This window comes from Ctenopharyngodon idella, chromosome 6, assembly GCF_019924925.1.
Source record: "Ctenopharyngodon idella isolate HZGC_01 chromosome 6, HZGC01, whole genome shotgun sequence".
In the NCBI taxonomy this organism is placed as follows: domain Eukaryota; kingdom Metazoa; phylum Chordata; class Actinopteri; order Cypriniformes; family Xenocyprididae; genus Ctenopharyngodon; species Ctenopharyngodon idella.
Window position 1 is genome coordinate 24,939,057 of NC_067225.1, and position 20,931 is coordinate 24,959,987.

The 20,931-nt window shown below is 36.7% G+C and overlaps 4 protein-coding genes across 5 annotated transcripts; 1 reads left to right on the top strand and 3 right to left on the bottom strand.

Moving 5' to 3' along the window:
• Window positions 1–808: 808 nt before the first annotated feature.
• Window positions 809–5,123, bottom strand: rft1 (RFT1 homolog). Of its 2 annotated transcripts, XM_051896883.1 has the most exons (14): window positions 4,878–5,123; window positions 4,692–4,777; window positions 4,493–4,612; window positions 4,004–4,193; window positions 3,804–3,905; window positions 3,562–3,696; window positions 3,406–3,484; window positions 3,269–3,319; window positions 3,046–3,176; window positions 2,814–2,958; window positions 2,565–2,670; window positions 1,621–1,870; window positions 1,334–1,532; window positions 809–1,089 (listed from the first exon to the last, which is right to left on the bottom strand). In XM_051896883.1, exons 1-13 carry the CDS (start codon window positions 4,938–4,940, stop codon window positions 1,368–1,370), a joined length of 1,623 nt encoding a protein of 540 aa, XP_051752843.1. In that variant the 5' UTR covers window positions 4,941–5,123; the 3' UTR covers window positions 809–1,089; window positions 1,334–1,367. The 2 variants fall into 2 exon arrangements, with proteins under 2 accessions (XP_051752843.1, XP_051752842.1); XM_051896882.1 differs by having other exon boundaries at window positions 809–1,532.
• A 158-nt stretch (window positions 5,124–5,281) lies between these two features.
• Window positions 5,282–6,669, top strand: c6h1orf74 (chromosome 6 C1orf74 homolog). The gene has a single exon (XM_051896885.1). It carries the CDS (start codon window positions 5,655–5,657, stop codon window positions 6,438–6,440), a length of 786 nt encoding a protein of 261 aa, XP_051752845.1. The 5' UTR covers window positions 5,282–5,654; the 3' UTR covers window positions 6,441–6,669.
• On the bottom strand, window positions 6,518–11,030 carry sirt4 (sirtuin 4). The gene is made up of 4 exons (XM_051896884.1): window positions 10,873–11,030; window positions 9,645–10,137; window positions 8,714–9,008; window positions 6,518–7,741 (listed from the first exon to the last, which is right to left on the bottom strand). The coding sequence occupies exons 2-4, from the start codon at window positions 10,127–10,129 to the stop codon at window positions 7,589–7,591; spliced, it is 933 nt and encodes a 310-aa protein (XP_051752844.1). The 5' UTR covers window positions 10,130–10,137; window positions 10,873–11,030; the 3' UTR covers window positions 6,518–7,588.
• Window positions 11,031–11,082: 52 nt separating this feature from the next.
• sxph (saxiphilin) lies at window positions 11,083–20,629 on the bottom strand. Its single transcript, XM_051896881.1, has 17 exons — window positions 20,323–20,629; window positions 19,355–19,518; window positions 19,130–19,229; window positions 18,849–19,028; window positions 16,550–16,712; window positions 16,399–16,463; window positions 16,106–16,263; window positions 14,259–14,445; window positions 14,029–14,177; window positions 13,344–13,434; window positions 13,200–13,250; window positions 12,939–13,121; window positions 12,186–12,333; window positions 11,976–12,058; window positions 11,717–11,901; window positions 11,450–11,636; window positions 11,083–11,232 (listed from the first exon to the last, which is right to left on the bottom strand). Exons 1-17 carry the CDS (start codon window positions 20,381–20,383, stop codon window positions 11,189–11,191), a joined length of 2,199 nt encoding a protein of 732 aa, XP_051752841.1. The 5' UTR covers window positions 20,384–20,629; the 3' UTR covers window positions 11,083–11,188.
• Window positions 20,630–20,931: the final 302 nt, after the last annotated feature.

A 20,931-nucleotide genomic window follows, 5' to 3' on the forward strand; every position in this document is an offset into this window, starting at 1 on the left:
AAAATTTGCTGATAATTTACTCACCCCCATGTTATCCAAGATGTTTATGTCTTTCTATCTTCAGTCAAAAAGAAATTAAGGTTTTTGAAGAAAACATTCCAGGATTTTTCTCCATATAGTGGACTTCAATGGGGACCAATGGGTTGAAGGTCCAAAATGCAGTTTCAGTGCAGCTTCAAAGTGCTCTACATGATCCCAGACGAGGAATAAGGGTCTTATCTAGCAAAACGTTCATTTTCTAAAAAGATAAAAAATTATATACTTTTTACCCACAAATGCTTGTCTTGCACTGCTCTGCAATCCGCCACGCATGACGTAATCACGTTGGAAAGATCACGTGTGACGTAGGTGAAAGTACAGATCCAGTGTCTACAAAGCGAACGTGCAAAGACGAAGTGAAACACCCTTTACAAAAAAAAATGTAAAACAACGTCAGACAATTTTAAAGTTGGAGGAGAAAATGAGATGGAGTTTTTCACCCTACTGCTGTACTTCCACCTACGTCACCTTTCCAGTGTGATTAAATAAATAAAACCCTTATTCCTTGTTTAATGTTAACAAATGGGACCTTATTATAAAGTGTTAACATTTTATGCATCCTTGCTGAATAAAAGTATTCATATCTTAAATAAAAAGAAGAAGGAAAAAAAAGCTTACCTCACATTAGTGATCCAAATATTTTAATGATATTGTATGTAAATTAAAGTGGCAAAACAGTACATTCAGGAAAGGGTTTAATTTGTACCCAGATATTAGAAGAGTAGACGATATTTTCCAGTCTCTTTTAAAATATTTTTAAAGACAATGGTAACCAGCACGGTTTAATTTTATTACATAACCATTTTATACACACACACCATTTATACAAAGTTCACCACGAGTTTACACAGCTATAGTATATCTAGTAGTAATATTATGTAAAAGGTACAATGTTACAAAATATTTGGTCAATGTACACCTTTGGTATGCTCATTAAAACAAGCATTCATGTTCAAAAGACGAAGAATCGTAATGCATTTCTTCATGGTGATGAAGCAGGAATGACCGTAGTTACATACTGAAGGACCCCTTGATATCTTTGCATTTGTTCTGTAATCATTCAATAAAATATTCTATAAGGTATGGACAAGAACCTTCAAACTGTCAGCATCTAAGTGAACTTCTTTTGATGTCATAAGCAAAAACTGAACATAGAGGTACTGCATCTTCTGGAGTAAACCTTCCCATTTTTTTTTTTAAGAAAATATATTTGTAAAATATTACACAGTTTTCAAATCTGCCTAATGTTTGACAAGGCAAAATCTGGTCCATGACATGTTAGTGTCAACCTCACCTTGAGGAAGTTTAGGTGTTTTCTAAGTAAACGCTCATGTGAGTTTCTTGCTGTATTTAGGTAGCAGCTGAGTTTTGACAAACTCCACAAGTCTTGTTTCTGTTAGAAATACTGTGATGACCACACCTAGGAGACAAACTGCCCCCACGGCAACATGAACCAGCCTTAGCAACCAGCCACCATCACAGCAGAACATGCTCTGAAAGACAAAATGGTTTCAAATCAGATTTGAATTTGTTAATCACAACTTTATCTATATTAAAATGTAAACAATGAGGCTATAATACCTCTGAGAAGGCTGTGAGGATGGAGCTCACTCCAAGTGCAATTATGACAGCAGAATGTGGGCGGAGCCCCCACAGCGGTGCGTATTCACTTTGCAGGAAATAGCGATGTATGTAAACAATACTGTGAGTGATTCGTAAAGCCATGTTACAGCAATTTGCCAAAATGAAGCCAATGCCCCCTAACATCCAGGTTAGCCAATAAGAAAGCAGCAGAAAAGAGGCCGACAGGCCCAGCATCACTAGATTATATCTAGAGAGAGAGAGAGAGAGAGAGAGAGAGAGAGAAAATGTTGTTTAAACATTTTCTTATAAAATTAAATTTTTAAATATATAAATATGTTTCAAACAATAAAATATTTTACACTCAAGTTCAAAAGTTTGGGGTCAGTGCGTTTAAAAACAAACAAAAAAAAACCTTTTTGACACTCTCTTTTTTTTAATTGAATTCTGTTTGCATCATTGATCATTATTTTTTTCTGTTTATCACGGTGCAGCTGCTTTGAAATGATCTGTATTGTATAAAGCGCTATAAAAAATAAAGGTGACGACTTTTATTCTGGAAGGATGCATTAAATTAATCAAAAGTGAACGTGACGATGTTACAACATTTTTTTTTTTTTTAAATAAATATAAATAGAAAATAAAAGCTGTTCTTCAAATAAATGTATTCATCAAAGAATCCTGAAAAAGTAAATAATGATTGCTGATAATTCAGTTTTGCCATCACAGGAATAAATTACATCTTAAAATATATTAAAATAAAAAACAGATATTTTAAATTGTAATAATATTTCACAATATTACTGCTTTTACAGAATTTTTGGTCAAATAAATGCAGCCTTGGTGAGCATAAGAGACTTTTTTTTCGACAACAGTAAAACAAAAACTTCAAACGACCTCAAACAGTTTTGAACAGTAGTGTATGGTAATGATGTGTTGTTCACCTGTCAACCTCCTCTTTGCTCATGGCAGCAAAAACAAAACACTCTGTTACTCCATTAATAGCTAACAGCAGAACATAACAACTGTAACACCGTAGGAGATCTGGCCCTGCAAAATACACAAACAAAAAATTTAAACTTTTATGGCACACACACACACACAAATTAAAATGTATTTATTTGAACTGAAAAGTTAATCAAATCAGGTACTACAGTACATCTAGTATCCAGTATTGCATATTTGTGATTTACCGGCTCCGCTGCTCAGAAGCTCCCCACCATAGATGTCAAGTGCTAGATGAGAATATGCATAACCAAAAACTGTGATGATCAGACCAATCAAAAGCACCAGCTTCAAAAGACATTCCAGTACCTCAGCTGCCATGGAAACTTCCTCCTGTGGACCAATCAGCATTTTACAATTATCCAAGCCACATCTGGCTGGCTGCACTGAATAAAGTTATGACCATAAACAGATACTGACTTGTTTTTGATGTCGTACATCTCGTCCACGCTCCAGGACTTTTGCAAAGAACACATAAAAACTCTCCTCAATGGGCAAGAAAAGAAATCTTGCCACCATTGAGCCCAGATTGTTTATTATATCATAAACCCCTGTAAAAATAAGTAAAGGGGAATATGATGTGTATAATAGTATAATATGTAATAAAATATAATAGCTTGTGTGTGTGAATGTACAAACTCACCCTGGTCTCCAAAGTTAAGCACATTTAAAAAAGTCATCACATAACGCTCGCCTATTAAATCAAAATGAAATATTTATTAACAGCATTTAAACATTTAGACAAAAAGTACTACATAACTGAGCATGATAGGCACTTGCCTTCTGTAAGTATCTGTTTGAGAAATGACTGTTTGAAAAAGCTCCAGGTTAGTGTGGTCAACTTCCAGTTCAGCAGTGGCTATAAACAAAAACAAACACTAAAAGTAAAAGTCTACAACAGACCAATGTGGCATTGTGTTGTAAAATAAGTCATACCTCGTGATCCACCCTAGATGGCAGAAGGTCGGTTATGTGATGAACAGGGAACGATTTCTTCTCTGCTTCCTCTGAGCCAAGGAAATGGATGAAGTATAACACATAACAAAGGAGCAAAAACCCTGCATAGACACACTGTCAAATGAAAAACACACAGAATTAAGATTACAAACAGAAAGGCATTGCAACAGAAAACTATAGATGTTGTATACGTTCAGTATGCAAACATACTATACACGTACCTGAGCTGCAGAGAAGATATAGAGCCCCCATTGAGGCGCTGAGACCACCAACACTACAGTAACAAGACATTTAGCAATCATGGCTAAGCTTTCGGCAATCACCTGTGAATATGCATCATTTGATTAGATAGCTTCATATTGTTCAGTCTACAATGATTCTATTAAGTGCAATTTAAAAAATGAAAGGCAGATTCAGACACCTTCAAACGGACGAACATGTGCGCGTGTGCAAGAACCCAGAGAGGTTCAGCCAGCAGCTCTGTAAGTGCAGACAGGCAGAACAATCCAACAGCAGGAACATAATGCGGGATGGACTCAGGATCAGGTGCCTGGAGCACCCACCACCACACACACACCAATAACACACCCCACACACATCCCAGAGGAAATCTGCCAGTTTGAGAAAAAAGTCAAAGAAAGAGAATAAAAAACAACATTTTAATTTTTAGGTGAAATATTCCTTAAAATAATGCAAGCAGATGGCTTCAACAAAAGCATGAAAACGAAGAGAATGGGGCCTTAATAAATTATGATGGATGTGAGATTTGGCAGGGAGCAATAAAATATTAATTTATTTTTTGTTTTGTTTTGTTCATGTTATAAAAAGCAAACAACACATCCTTAAATAACACTGAGAAAACCAAAAGCAAAATTTGGTTAATAAACTTGCAGACATTTCTAGTACTTACGTGAGCCATAACAAGTTGATGACCTGTCTCCAGTTACGCCCCGCCCCTTCACCGCTTAGACACGCCCTCCGGAACGCCTCCCTAGACAGAAACACCAATGTAGAATAGAGCAGCATCAACCTGTAACAAAAGCAAACGTTGCAGTTTGTGGCCCATTCAAACGAATGTTCGAGTTTATGTTGTGTAACTGTAAACCCACCTGACATTTACCACGCCCATCAGCTCCTTGGACACAAACCGCAAAGTAAATGCATTCAAGAGAAATGTCAACACTCGAAACATCACCTGAAATATAAAGCATATCAAGAGGAATACTGCTTTTTTATATGTCTCTAATAAAGGTGTATTTAGAGTCTGTATGTGTGTACACGCTGGTTAATAGTACCTGAAGCAGGACATTATAAGAAGCCAGTTTTGAAGCACTCTTGAGCACATCCTCTGAGCCCATGGTGAACTTTACTTTTTTAACTCAACTATTTAAAATCACCATCAACAAAATCACCGAAATTCGCCGGTGAAAAATAAGCGCTATGTTCGCTTCATTGTACAGATATATTACTATGATACTGCACTACAGTAGTTTCCTATTGTATTTGCCATTTGGTATTTAACAACTGTACAAGCTGTCAAACGGAATATACTTCCGTTTCACAAAAATTTCAAAATAAAAGTATTTCAGTGGCGTTTCTAACTAAGGCTTTGTTTGGAAATGGACGACTCGCGTTATTTTATAAATATTCAAAATGTTTATAAAACTCTGCCCTGAGGCTAAATCTATGTTCAAGTTCAATTTGTTTCATAATTGTATTTTGAAACACTTTTAACTTGTTTGAACTTTTAACAGGATGTTAAAAGAAGAGATTTTGATTCACCCCAGTGACTCGAATCTTTTGAATCATATTCAACAAAACGATTCTTTCAGTGCTCATTTTGCAAGTATGAAAAATGAATCTTTTGTGTTATGAACAATTCAATGAATCATTTACTCGATTCGTTAAAACACCGAGTAGATAAAAATGTCTTTCAACAACACCACTACTATGGACCTGACCAATGCTAAAATGCGAGCCTTCTTTAAATAACTGGTGAACAATTTATATTGTGTGTCCTGCTGTCAACAAAGTATTATTTTGAATTATATGTGTCCATAGAAAGGGGCGCAATGATTGCCTCAGAAATGCTCATTTCGGCCGCACAGAAGTTATTGTGTCCTCGAAAGAAACGTTTATCTCCGTCTACATGTCTTGATGTGACTGTTCAAATAATGGCTGTGGATCTGGGCATCAAACCAGCGCTGTTGTACGACAGTAATGCAGCATCTCCAGAACAGCTTCACCTGTACCTCAGTTCACTACAGGAGTCTGGAGTTGTAACCAGTCCACTACGGATACTGTCCATTGATGACAACACATTCATTTTTAACCCTGCCACTGTTCAGTCCCACCTGGATGAACTGCTCCAAAGCAAAAGTCTCCTTCTGATTGATGTATGTCCCTCAAGAAAACAACCTGTCTTGGCTGGCTTGGAAAAGAGAACTGAAGATATGATCAGAAGTCTTTCAGGATTCTTCATGAATGAGCTGGACGAAGGCTCCTCAGTGATTATGTTGGGAGAGGAGTTGTATAATGACTGGAACTTGTGTACTCTCTTTGGAATCTTGTTAGGTTATCCAGCCTCCTACTGGTTTGACCAAACTAAGGGATTTGGGAACTGTCTGTGTATGACACCACTGGTGGTGTGCACTGTTTGGGTCACGTGGCAAATACATGACATAAATCATCGCTGTTGTCTTTATTCATTTAGTGTTCCTGAGGAGCTGTGGTCAGAAGTACAAAGTCATATGCAACGATGGACGGAGCATTTGAGAGAGAGATTTAACAAACAGACAGTTCTGACTGATCTCTGCTTTTCTAGGGATGCGGTCACTTTGCCCTCTGTGACCCTTTGAATAAACTTGATTTATGTTTCTTTTTAGTATTGTTATTTTGTCATTGTTACAATTGTAAATATGTATTTTCTCAGAAACACATTACATTAATGGTTTATTCGTTTAATTTCTTTTTCCACGCACCACATATTTTCAGTATCATTTATGCATTTCATAGATTTGGTACCAAACAACATATAATAATGTGTGCATAGTGTTGAAAACAATAAAACAAGGCAGTGGATCTCAACCTTTTTGACTCCAAAGCCCCCCTTTGTTCAAAGCAATAAATATTTATTTCTATGAAGCTACTATGTATTTGTGTTTCCAGACCCTTGGTTGAGTACAACTGACTTAAGATTACCTAGGATACTGGTACAAAAAAAAACAAAACAAAAAAAACGGTGCTAATAAACACAATAATATATATTAAAAAAAAATTAATTAAAAAATGTCCTTTTCAAATTCCAACTTTATCTGCATACACACAGTATGTTATACACTACTATACCAAATCTCAACTGCTTGATTGTTCATATCATCACAAAACATAAACTATATTATAGCACAGCTCTAATCTGCAAAATATATTTTGACTATAGATATTAAGATATTATAAACCTTACCATCATCATTTTAAATGTGTATTGTGAAAAGTGCTATACAAATACAATTGGTTTGACTTGACTTTTATTTTCAGGCAGAACAAATGATTAACATTTTAAAAACATCCTGATACATTCACTTATATTTATATTCATAATCAAAATATATAAATAATAGTGATTAATATTTAATAAAACTACCATTATTAAATAAAAACAAGACCTTATAATCTATACAGCTCATTTAGAACGTCATCACTACTATGTTTCCCACATTGATTCTTGAGGAGCTGTCCCAGATGTCCCTATGAACCCACTTTATAATTTTAAAGATATTATTTAAACAACTCGTTTGTGCCGATGCCTTATTCTGTATTGCACTTTAAACTCTAGCTTACAAACCAAGAATGTGTGAATATGTTACATTTTGTCACTTGAGGTAGAGATCTGTTGTATTATGCAAGCAGCCTAGAAACAAACCAAAACTATGTTCCAGTAATCTTGTGATGAGCTGTGGATCGAGTGTTGCGGTTCAGAATAGCTTCAAGGAAAAGAGTCCGTTTCTCAGTTGAGTTGAATGGCTGGCAGCACTTCTCCACAACGAGCACTCACCCTGATGTCAGTGAGATGATCAGCTCTTGTAGGTCCTATATTCACGATGGCTATTGGAAGTTTTCTTTCACTAGCAGCAAGTAGAAAACGGTACCCAGAAAAAACCTGAAAAAGGAAACCAGATGCCTTTACTTTCCCAAAAGTCAAGGAATAGAAAATTATTTGCCTTATCTAGGTCAGGGATACTCATTAACTAGTTCAAACTCTAGTCAAACACACCTGAACCAACTACTCAAGTACTTTTTATTTGAAAATTACAATAAGATGCACTGGAGTAGGGTTGGATCTAGTAGCGAGGATTATTGTTATTTAAGTATCATTGAGATACTATTATAGTTTTTATTTAATATTTTGAATTAGTTTTTATTTATATAGTTTCCATTTTAATTTTATTTTTATTTTAAAGTTTTAGTAATTTTGTTGTGCGTTTTTGTCATTTATGCATTTAGCAGATCCAAAGTGATTCACAAAAGAGGAACAAAATCAACTTGTCAAGCAATTTAGCCAACAATATTTATAATATACAATGCCAAGTTTGCTAGACAACTAGATTAGGAAGCAAGCTAGAGAAGAGGTGAAATGCAAAAAAAAATAAATAAAGTTTTTTTTAGTGTGTCTAATTGCATTAATTTAAGAGTGTGGGGTGGTTCAGTGACCCCATATTCGTAATAAATGTCTGTATATTATTATGCCTGTTTATTAATTTTTATTTCAGTTTTATTTTTATTTTAGCAAATCAAGTTAAACAAAATTATGAGAAATGTTACCTTTACAACAAGCTGAAATAAAAAAGTTTTTTTATATTTTATTTTATTTAAGTTAACATTTATTTTATTTCAAGTAACATACATTTTTATGGTTTTAGTTAACTATTATAATCCTGGGAGTTTCATCTCTTAAAGGTATGGATACACTTAAAAAACTCTGAATGAGCAATAATTCTGTTCTGACCCCCATATGTATGTTACATCATTAGATGGCAGCCAGTGAGCAGGAATGAGTAACCCTGTTCTAGGCACATGGTAAATGTTTTAGTAACTAGTAAATAGTAAGTGATATTGATGAAACATTACTCACCTGAAGAGAAGATCCAGCCACAAGCACTGCATCAGACTCAGCCAGCTTGTTATGCACAAAGTGAACTGTAGTCCGGTTCACTACATCACCAAAGAAGGTCACCTCGGGTTTGAGTACACCGCCACAGGCATCACATGCAGGTACTCTGAAGTTCAACACCTGCTCATCCTCCAGAAACACATCTCCATCTGGGGCCACAGCACATGCACTCGCTTCCCAGCCAGGGTTCAAAGCTGCAAAACGCTTCTGAAGCTCGGCACGTGGAGTCAGTTGGCCGCAGTCTAAACACACAACCCTAAGAGCAGACAAAACATAAATTTGCATGAAGGGATGATGTGTTTACCAGTGTAAGGGTGGGATCAAACTGTCACTCACATGAGATTGCAGCAATAGCAAACAACAAATTGAGCTAGATGACGGCACTATTGTTTTCTGTAGAGCTGCTTTACAGCTGAAATTTTATTTGTTTCATAATTGATGAATTTGACACTGTTATTAAACTGAACTGAACCAACACTGAACTGACTTGAGCTCTTTCATGGTTCACATCATATCTCACTAATTGACAATTATTCATTTCTATTCACAACTTCAAATCTTCCCCTCTCACTCAAGGTGTTCCTCAGGGTTCCGTTCTTGGTCCAGTAATATTCAACATATAGCTACCCCTCGGTAGTACCTTGAGCCTGGGAAAGGTACTTTATTAATAAAACATTATCATTATTACTATTGAGCTGAATAATGACACTATGGTCTTTTTATAGTTGCTTTACAGCAGGATGTGAATTTGTCTCATATTTGATGAAGTTTGCATTATTGATTCTGTTCTTTTCTTTTTTTTATTATTGTGAAGCTGCTTTGAAACAATCTGCATTGTATAAAGGTGACTTGACTGTTTGTGTGTAGAACTGTGTGTAGATGTAGTAGTTACCTGTGTGTAGATCCATGAAGTTCAGTAAGTCTCTGTTGTCCAGCTTTTAAGTGTAAGGCATCTACATTCTGAGTAACAAGCCAGTGCAATTTTCCCTTTTCCTCCCAGTCCCTTAATGCTAAATGTGCTGAATTAGGCTGGTGTGAAGAGAACTGCGGCCACCCCACGTAGTTCCGTGCCCAGTATCGCTGCCTTGATTTCGCACTGCGCACAAACTCTGAGTGTTGCATAGGCCGCCTGTTAGTCCGTGCATACAGTCCCACACCCTCTGATCTATAGTCTGGAATTCCAGATTCAGTGGAGAGTCCAGCACCGCTTATCACGAACAGCCGTGAAGCCTGTGACACAAAGGCCTGGAGTTGTTCCAGAGCACTGGAGTCAATTGAGCTACTTGCAGGAACAAATCGTTGTACAGTAGCTTGTATTGTAAAAGCACATCTTCCCACTGCCACACGTGGAGGCAGGGATCTCCATGGCAACAGCATCTATAGACCTGTTCATACAACAGCAGATAACAACAAACAACTCTTTATCAACAATGAAGTGTTCTGCACAATGGTTTGTCAACTATTCAATAAATTTTACCATTAAATGTTATGGTCTGAAACACGTACTAATTAAGTTGTACATAATAAATAATAAATAAATAAAACTGAATATATATATATATATATATATATATATATATATGTGTGTGTGTGTGTGTGTGTGTGTGTGTGTATGTGTGTGTCATTGAAGTGTTTGACGCAAAAAAAAAAAAAAAATTCAAATGAAATGAAATGAAATACATATAATTTCAAAATAATATACATGTTTCCATTACTGGAGCACAAAGATTGGTCTGTAATAGAGTATGACATCGTATGAAACTTAAAATGCAAGGCTTTAAAAGTGTATGAAATTAATTGCATCATAGTAATTTAACTGAACATGAATCTTGTCCAGTGCATTCAGTGGTGTTCGCCCATTAAGTCAATTATTACGTTATAAATGTAATGATAAAATAGTCAAATCAGTTAATTCAGTTTCGTTACGTCCCTTTGTTTTGAGTAAAACTTAAAAAAAAAGTAGGTGAAATGTATGTGACCAACTCATTGTATTAAGCTTACTTGATTTAAATGTCAAGTAAGCTAGGACAATAATAAACACGCCATGGACATTATGCCACGCGCGAATGTATATTTTAACATATATTTCAGATGTACAACTAATTACTTTAATAACGCACCTGTATTAATAAAATCCTCGGCACCAAAACTCTTCTGTTTCGTAAACATTAATACAGTAGCTGTAGCGGTCAAAACAACAACTTCCGTGTTGTTACACAAGTGCATGATGGTAAATGTAGTTCAGTGAACGTCCGTATTTTTTGGCACGCTGAAACACCTCCATCTGTGTTCCTTGATGAAATTGATAAACTCTATTGCACTCACAGATATAAAATATATATTCAAAGAGTATTTTATTGTATGTCAGGAATGATAGAAATCATATACATATGATTCTTTTTAACATTGTCATAACTGCCATTTCATCTAGGTTGTTCAGAATATGCTGCACACATCTTGATTGCAGAACTGTAAGATATCTGTCAAAAAAAAAATTAAAGTCTCAATTAAAATAAGCATGAATAATAATTGAAAAAAAAAGAGACATTTTACTTATCTATGTGCATTTTTATGGAATCAAACTCTTTTAAATATCCAGTGATCTTAATACTATAAATGCAAACAAATAATTGGTATGCAATGCATATAAAAATAATTCGGGGTTTTTTTATTCGTTTTTCTTTTTTTAATTTTTACTTGAGTGTGTGCAGTTAAAGATGCTTTCAGCCTGTGAATAGAACTCGTCTCCCAGTATGGTGCGATAGTCCATGTGACTGGTGTGAACGAGGCACTTTGTAGCATCTTTAAAGAGCAGGTCACTCTCTCCATACTTCTGAGACTCAAACAGGTGGAACCCAGTATCTGGACGAGCTGCTATGGTTTCCTAAAACACAAAACACATCAGTATTTGGATTCTAAAAGACTCTCAAATCAATCAGATGACTATAATTTCAGTGTACAGACCTGCGACTTCATTAAGAGGTCATAAATGCGAGATGTAAGAACAGGACGTGTCATAACAATATTCGGAGGGACTGCCCCTAAGTTACAGGTCTTCCATTCTGTCAGAGGAGCCCGACTGCCATCGCTGCAAAGCAGCTCAAAGTCCCAAGTGAGCCAACCCTCTGCCCAGCCACTGCTGTGTAGACCTGTACATCAAATATATCACACATATTACCAATGAGATTTATACCGATGACATTTCTCAGTGCGTACATCTTACGTTCAATGTTGCTCTCCAGATTGTGGTGTTCCATAAAGGCCACATCTCCAAAACTCTTCCCACTGGAGTCTCCAACCAAGCATCTGGAGTAAAAGACATTTAAAAGCATGCAAAGCTGTATGACTGCACTATAGTACATTAGCAATGGGTGATCAGACATATTTCCTGTATACCATTTTATTTGAACAGTGCCAAACACCAATTCCTCACCTTAATGCACCCATATTGCCATAGTAACGCTCATTATGGTTGTCAGCACACCTTTTGGTGGCAGCTTCCTCAGTCCCACCCATACACACCTTACATAGATTGCCTTGACCTCCTGGCAAACAACCTTTCCAAAACACCTCAGCATACACTGAAAAACAGAGCGAGTTACATTAAAGAGGACCTATAATGCTTTTTTACATTTTCAGCTTTCTTTAGTGTGTAATGTTTGAGCATAAAAAAGGTCTAAACTCCCTGAAAAGCCTCGATTGTAGTCTTGAGTTTTCTTCCGGGAAAGTACACATCACAATATCCCTCATTTAAATAATTCCTGCTCAAGGCATACGCAAAATAAAGGGGGTGAGGCCTGGTTGAGTTAGTGTTAGTAGTGTTTTGTCGTCATGTCCAAAAACGTAGTTATGGTAAGGGGCGTGACATTTCAGAAACATTCTCGAACTGGTTGACCAATGACAACACACTGATCCAGCCAACCAATCAGAGCACATTGCTCTTTTCGGAAGGCGGGGCTTCATAGAGACAGGAACTAAACAGAGCGTTACTGACAGACTGAGAAGAGAGGTGCTGCAACAATGTAAAATATGTGGAAAATAATGTGTTTTTTTGTACATTCAAGAACAAGACCCAAAAAATTAAAGACTTTGTAAAAGGCATAATAGGTTCTCTTTAAATGTAAGTAACTAAAATATTATATTTAAACTATCTGATAAAGATACAATAGAGAGGAACATGTAGTACCATTATTCGGTTCACATGGGGCGCTGCTGTTGTGCTCTGTGCTAAGCATGTGTCTTACAGGTAAAACCCAGCCAGCAGGGCTGTACATGTGACCATGGCAAGAGCGTCTACCGCCCAGGCTTCCAAAATATAAACTCCGGCTTGTCCGACGTACAACTGCCACACCATACACTGATGGTAATTCTGCAGAGACAATTATGTTGTAAAGACATAATAATAGGGATGCATCATTTATGTTAAACTTGTTTTATTTCTTATTACCATCACTCTCAAAATGGCCACCAGCTCTTTCAGGAATGTCACATTTCTCTCCTAAATTTCAAATCAACCAGCAAAGAGAAAAAGAAATCTGGGTGAGATGAACTTGAAGACATGAGTAAGTATGAGTCTGGATGTTTTACATACCATAATATTCAGTCACAACAGGGACAAGGCCACATTTCCCAGCTATGAAAGCATGAGTGGCATCCAGAGAAACAGCATCCACCTCATCCCTCTGTGAAAATTAACAATTGATTCTGTTTTAGGCACTGATACCAAGACGATCACCAATGTTAGTATAGATGTCGAAAACCAAAATTATTAAAAAAAATATTTTCGTTAATTTAAGTAAATGTGAAATAAAATAAAATATAAATATTAGATAAAAAACTTCATTTCAAAACACTTTAATTAATTTAGGAAATGTTGCCTTGGCAAATAACTTAAATAAAATAGGTTTAAGTAGGAGTACTAAAATAACTAAAATTGAAATAAACAAATTAATAAAAAAATAAATAGAAATATTACAAAAAAACCCTAATAAAACGAATAAAACTTAAATTGAATGAAAATGAATGTTGAAAATATAAAAATAAAAGCTAATTCAAAATATTAATAAATACTATAGTAATACTAAAATAACACTGAAAATCTGCAAATGAGAGGTAAACTCAGAAAACTCAAAAAGTCATAAATATTTTTGGTTATGAAACTGTATTCTGCATTATTTTTTTTATATAAAATAAAATAAAATAATATAATGATAAATAAATAAAATGATGTTTGTTTAATCATAAATCACAATTGCTGAAAATTTGTCTTACTGGACCTTGATCTTCTCAATGCAGTCACTCATAGATGAGGCTTTTACACACACCAGAGGATCTGACTTTATGTTAAGAGCCCACTGCTCACATTTCTTCTGTTCAGCATGACTTATACAGCACCACCTCACCACACTGTCCTCCAGCGAGCTACCTAACCACACACACACACAAATTAAAGTCTGAGCTTATCATTTCAAAGATTAAAAGGTACAGAGGGGAAGCAATCTTTCACCTTCATGTCCAAGGCCCTTGAGCAAGGCCACATAGTCCAGTCCAAGAACTTGGCTCATATCCATGTCTTCCAACAGAACTAATAATTTCTCAGTCACATCTTTGAAGAGAAGGTCACTCCCACCATAGGTTGCTGATTCAAACAGCTGGAAACGCTGACGCTCCCTTCCCCTCCAACCAAATGACATCTTCAAAAGAAAATACAGAAAAAAAAAGAAGCAGCAAAGTTAATTTTTTTTTTCTCTCTCATAAGATACTGATATCAGTATTTCCTGCCAAGATACCAATAACGTTATTAAGGAACATTGGCAGGAACCTCATCACCATCTGTCTGTTAAAGGGTTAGTTCCCCCAATCACCCTATCCCAAAAATTAACTCACTGGGACATTAAAGGGTTAGTGTACCCAAAAATTTAAATTATCCCATAATTATATACTAGATGTATAAGACTTCTTTCAGCCAAACTCAATCAGAGTTATATTAAAAAATATCCTGGCTCTTTCAAGCTTTATGATGGGAGTAAATGGTACCCAAGATTTTGAGGCCCAAAAAAAAGCACATCCATCCATCATAAAAGTAATCCATACAACTCCTGTGGGTTAATAAATGCCTTCTGAAGCAAAGCGATGTGTTTTTGTAAGAATTTTTTTTAAAAACTATAATCACTGGCTTCCAGTAATGGCTGTAAGTTGAGTTCCAGCGGAAGAGTGACCTCTGACCCGACGTATGACGTAGGATGTAGGAGTAGCGCAAGTTTAGGTTAGAGAAGACGCCTCTCGTGATTCAAACAAATAGGGCTGGGCAACAAACTCAAGCTCCTCTTCTATTAAATCCTTTGACATTTCTCTTTAAAATTCTTGTTTTAGACTTCTAATTTGTGACCAGTGTTTTGTTTTGATCTATCTTCTGCACTTCCGCATTCGTCAATACATCATGCGTCAGGTCAGAGGTCACTCTTCCCCCGGAACTAGACTTGCGTACGGCCGTTACTGGAAGCCAGTGATTATAGTTTATAAAGTTATATATATGGATATTTTTCTTACAAAAATGCATTGCTTCACTTCAGACGGCCTTTATTAACACCTTGAAGCCGTGTGGATTACTTTTATGATGGATGGATGTGCTTTTTTGGGCTTCAAAATCTAGGGTTCCGTTCACTCCCATTATAAAGTGTGGAATAGCCAGGATGTTTTTTAATATAACTCTGATTGTGTTTGGCTGAAAGAAAAAAGTGATATACATCTAGGATGGATTGAGGGTAAGTAAATTATGGGATAATTTTTGGGTGAACTAACCCTTTAATCAAAGTATCATTTATGTTGGACAGAAGAAAAAAAGTCATACAGATTTGGAATGAAATGAGGATGAGTAAATGATGACAGAATTTTCATTTTACACCCCTTTAAGATAAGTTTTTCCATGTACTATAAGATTCTGGGTTTGTGTCAGGTTTGAGTTTGCAATTAATGAACAATATATTAGTAATAGTTATGTTTTAATTTTACAGTTATGTGTCCTGCATACATGACACTTTGCATCTCTTTGCCAGGGGTGTCCAGTCCTGCTCCTAGAGGGCCACTGTCCTGCAAAGTTTAGCTCCAACCCCAATTAAACACACCTGAACCAGCTAATCAAGGTCTTACTAGGCATACTAGAAACTTCCAGGGAGGTGTGTAGAGGCAAGTAGAAGCTAAACTCTGCAGGACAGTGGCCCTCCAGGACCGAGTTTGGACACCCCTGCTCTTTGCTCAGCAAATAAATAAAAAGAGATGGAGACACTTTACACTACCGGTTGTTCGGATCAGACACTCTTATGTGCCAGTTTTAGGCTTCAACACAAAACATACCTGGGCAGCGACCAAAAACTTTCGAGCAATTTTACGGATGTTCATTCGTGTGACCACACCCCCTCCTGGGCCTCGTCCAAGATTACACTTTCTAAAACTGCTGAGAGGAGCAAGAGTACCATCTGCACACAGCAGTCTGAACTCATCTTTCTCACTTTCTGTTGAGTAAAGGGATCAAATAGAAATGAGAATATAGGATTTAATCAAGAGTACACCCATATAAGCATAAATGTTACACAATGAATGTACAATTTGTTAAAATAAAAAGTTGCGTGAGCGTTCATTGTGTCAACCGTCTATGCTGTCCAGAGCTGTGTGATCCACAAAGGCAACATCTCCTGCCCGTGACTGCAAACATCTAAAAGAAAAAAAATGATACTGAAAGATCCCAAAGGTAACTTGGCAGTGACTCACTGATACAGACGTAAATAGGATTATTTTAACCTGAGTGCTCCTTGGTTGTGGTAGAATGGTTCACTGTGAGATGTCTCACAATGGAAATTTTTCTGACGAATGTATGACCTTTGACCTTGGCACAAGGAACAAAGGCTGGCTGCCATTGTAGTTGCTCCAGGCACACAGCTGGCTTTGAAGAAAGCACTAACCGCTGACAAAACAGTCAAAACATGAGCACTGGGAACTCAACACAATCATACATAGTTTTGAAAACTTTGTTTGTTTGGTTTGGGAGAACATGACGCAATACTCCCTAGGTTATGATCCAAATTACCAAGTAAATTATCTGAATTAATCCTTTAGAGCAGGGGTATTTAATTAAAGTTCCAAGAGGTCCGGTCTCTGTATTTCCTTCCCAGCAGAGGTCCGGACAATACTTTTTTTGGATCAGTTATACATTTTCATCAGGATTATACATTTTCATTTTCATCATATTTTGCTCAAAAGTAACAAACTACTAAAAACAATACAATTTTGTATTTCAGTTTTAGCTTTAGTAATTTTAGTACTTAAACGTATTTTATTTCTGTTAGTTGCCAAGGCAACATTTCTTATTTAAAATTTTGATGTTTAAGATTTTCATGTAATATTTACACTCACTGGCAACTGTATTAGGTACACCTTTTCAACTCCTTGTTAACGCAAATATCTAATCAGCCAATCACATGGCAGCAACTCAATGCATTTAGGCATGTAGAAATGGGCTGTGTCTGAAATCACCCCCTATACCCTCATTCACCATTCCCTACATTGGTCCACTAACTTGAGGGAGTGAGCGATAAAAACGAGTGAGTGAATTCGGACACTGAGTGCGCCACAAGGGCTATAGTGTGTGTTTGCTGTTTAATAATTATTTGAAACGTACCAAACTGGCAGCTCCAGTAGTACTGTGAATAGATTTATCTTGGAAACTATGTATAAACCTTAATTACACAATTTAATAATCAATTAAAAAGGAATTTACACCTGTAAATTCGCTTTGCTGTAGCGGTTTGGAAAATGGATGGATGAATGATTCAGCTGCGGGCGCCATCTTCTGGTCAGACATGTAAATGTATTATGGGTATTAGCAGTTGAACGTACATTGGATATACACTCCTTATCGCGGTGCATTGTGGGATTGAATGAGTGCACTTGATAACGTCCACTACCACTACAAATGGCTGACGGTGTCCACTCAAATAGTGCCTTATTTTAGGGTATAGAGGGTGATTTCGGACAGATAACTTAAGTTCAAACTGAGCATCAGAATGGGGAAGAAAAGTGATTTAAGTGACTTTGAACGTGGCATGGTTGTTGGTGCCAGATGGGCTGGTCTGAGTATTTCAGAAACTGCTGATCTACTGGGATTTTCACACACAACCATCACTAGGGTTTACAGAGAATTGTCCGAAAAAGAGAAAACATCCAGTGAGCAGCAGTTCTGCACGCGAAAATTCCTTGTTGATGCCAGAGGTCAGAGGAGAATAGCCAGACTGGTTTGAGCTGATAGAAGGGCAACAGTAACTCAAATAACCACTCGTCACAACTGAGGTATGCAGAAGAGCAGCTGAACACAAAACAGATCAAACCTTGAAGCAGATGGGCTACAGCAGCAGAAAACCAGACCAGGTGCCACTACTGTCAGCCAAGAACAGGAAACTGAGGATGCAATTTGCCTGGTCTGAGAGTCTTGATTTCTGCTGCGACATTCAGATGGTAGGGTCAGAATTTGGCGTAAACAACATGAAAACATGGATCCATCCTGCCTTGTATCAACGGTTCAGGCTGCTGCTGGTGTAATGGTGTGGGGGATGTATTCTTGGCACACTTTGCACCCCTTAGTACCAATTGAGCATTGTTATATGCCACAGCCTACCCAAGTATTGTTGCTGATCATGTCCATTCCTTTATGACCACAGTGTACCCATCTTCTGATGGCTACTTCCAGGATAATGAACCATGTCATAAAGCTCAAATCATTTCAAACTGGTTTCTTGAACATGACAATGAGTTCACCATACTCAAATGACCTCCACAGTCACCAAATCTCAATCCAATAGAGCACTTTTGGGACGTCATGTCAATATGGACCAAAATCTCTGAGGAATTTTTCCAGCACCTTGTTGATTTGCCATGAAGAATTTAGACAGTTCTGAAAGCAAAAGGGGGTCCAGCAGTACTAGCAAGGAGTACCTAATAAATAGGCCAGTGAGTGTATATTTTATTTCAGCGTTATATCAATTAACAATAATGAAAAATTTCAACAAAAACACTGCTTATATATAATTTGTGGTTGTTGTCTTACCCTGACTGAGGGGCTCATCCTCTGCCCAGGGAAGGAGGTTTCGAGAAAGGAGATGTCCCAAAGGGAGACTCCAACCTGCAGTCCAGCGAGCTCCACTATGACAGCTCTTACTGCCCTGTAAAGAGCGCATATCTAAAGAACTATTGTTCCTCACCACAGCGACTGCAAGAATACAGCCACCTTAGAGATGGAGGAGGAGAAAGTGGAAAAGGAAGATGTTTACATGTTAGTGCTTGCAAAGTGTGATGCATTTGAAACCACATTAGGATTTTGTATGATACCATCTCTGTAGATTTCCTTTGCGACTACTGTGAGACCGAACTGTTTTACTGCAGAGTACACCTCTCCAGCATCCAGAGTCACTAGGTCAGCTTTATTATCCTGACAAGAGAGGTGGGAGAATGTAAACCGCCTACTTTTATGTCTCAGGGGTTGATTTTTTTTATATATATATTTTTTTATAATTAAAATAGATTTCAGCTTATGTAGTATTGTATGTCACCCACCCGTATCTTATTAATGCAGTCGGCAGTGCCATAAGCTTTCACACATGAGAGACGGGCGAAGGCTGTGACAGCTGCAGGTGGAAGGACAGCAACCAGTGCTTTGGCCAGCTCTGCACACTTTCTTTGCTCCGGCTCTGATACTGTACACCAGCGCATCTTTTTACCTGCATGTAGGTATACAGGCATACTTACAGAACATTTCAAGTGATATGTTAGTTTCACAAATAAAATATGTTTTTATGGTGGGGAACGATCTTAGAATTTTTGAAGACCAAAGAATGCAGCAAAATGAGCTGCTAACATTAAAAGGCATTACAATTATATCAATGAGGGGTAAATGTTTCAATATTCTGGTGGCGGGAGACTGAAAAATATTTAGAAATATGTTTTGTCACAAACACATCTCTTTGCATTTATTTGTGGCTCATAATCTATTTATTTGGAAATATGAAACAATTCTAATTCCATAAACATTGTCATTACTTAAGCGATTTATTATTGATTTACACGTCACAAATATCGTTAAAACCTACAGGATTAATTAATTTATCATTGATTTACACTCACAAATATCGTTAAAACTTACAGGACCATAATCGTTAAGGTAGGCTACGTAAAGAAAAAAAGTAGACCCCTATTTGAATTATTCGCATGCTGTAATAATTCTATACCAACAATTTTAAATGCAGGATAATTTCATAACACATTTCCTTAAGTTTGTAGTGATATCACCTTAGATAGCTGCGTGTGCATTAATCAATACTTTTTTGAGCGATGTTTAGTAGGCCTATAAAAAAAAACGTAAAATGTGGCTATGTTGGGTGCAACATTTTTTTCAACCATTGCTACGGAAAGTTCTGGCAGGGCAGCAGACATTTCTATTTACTCCCTAATCCTGAAATACGTTCAAAACTTTTAAATAATTATTTTGCTGCTTTTCTTAATTTTAATAGCAAGCACGCACTTACCCCAGCTGGTGATGATGCACAGCAGTAGGATGACAACAATAACTCTCACTCGCGTCATCATAGTATCAGAAATCTCTTCTGGGAAAAATGAATCACAGTAACTGTCTACATCGAGTCCTGTACAGAAGTTTCAGTGGAACGGGCATGTCGCCTAGTGAAGACCTCATTGTAGGTTTGTTCGAGTCTGAAAAAAATGTATTGTGCAAGCGGGTGTTTTCAAAGCGAATAGGTCTTATAATAAATGTGCGCATATGGAAAATATTACTGGAACTCTTGTCACGTGGACTATTCTCGACCAGGCATATTTTCTTGCTTGGCGTTTTATGGAATTTCCAGAAAGCGCCTTTTGTTTGGAATTGTGTATTAAATGCTATTGGATTTACTCCACTGAAGCAGCAAAGGTGTAGCCTTCGTCCAAATGAAGATTCCAAGATTAGGACCCAACCGAACTAACAAAAATATGTTCCAAGAACGTTTTGCTAATGTTCTTAAGTTAACAAAACGAATGTTCTCTAAACGTTCAAAAAATGTTTTTTTTAAAACGTTTAAAAATTTTTTGTAGGGTTATATTCCCTTATTAAGGGAACATTTATTTTTTTTTTTAATTTT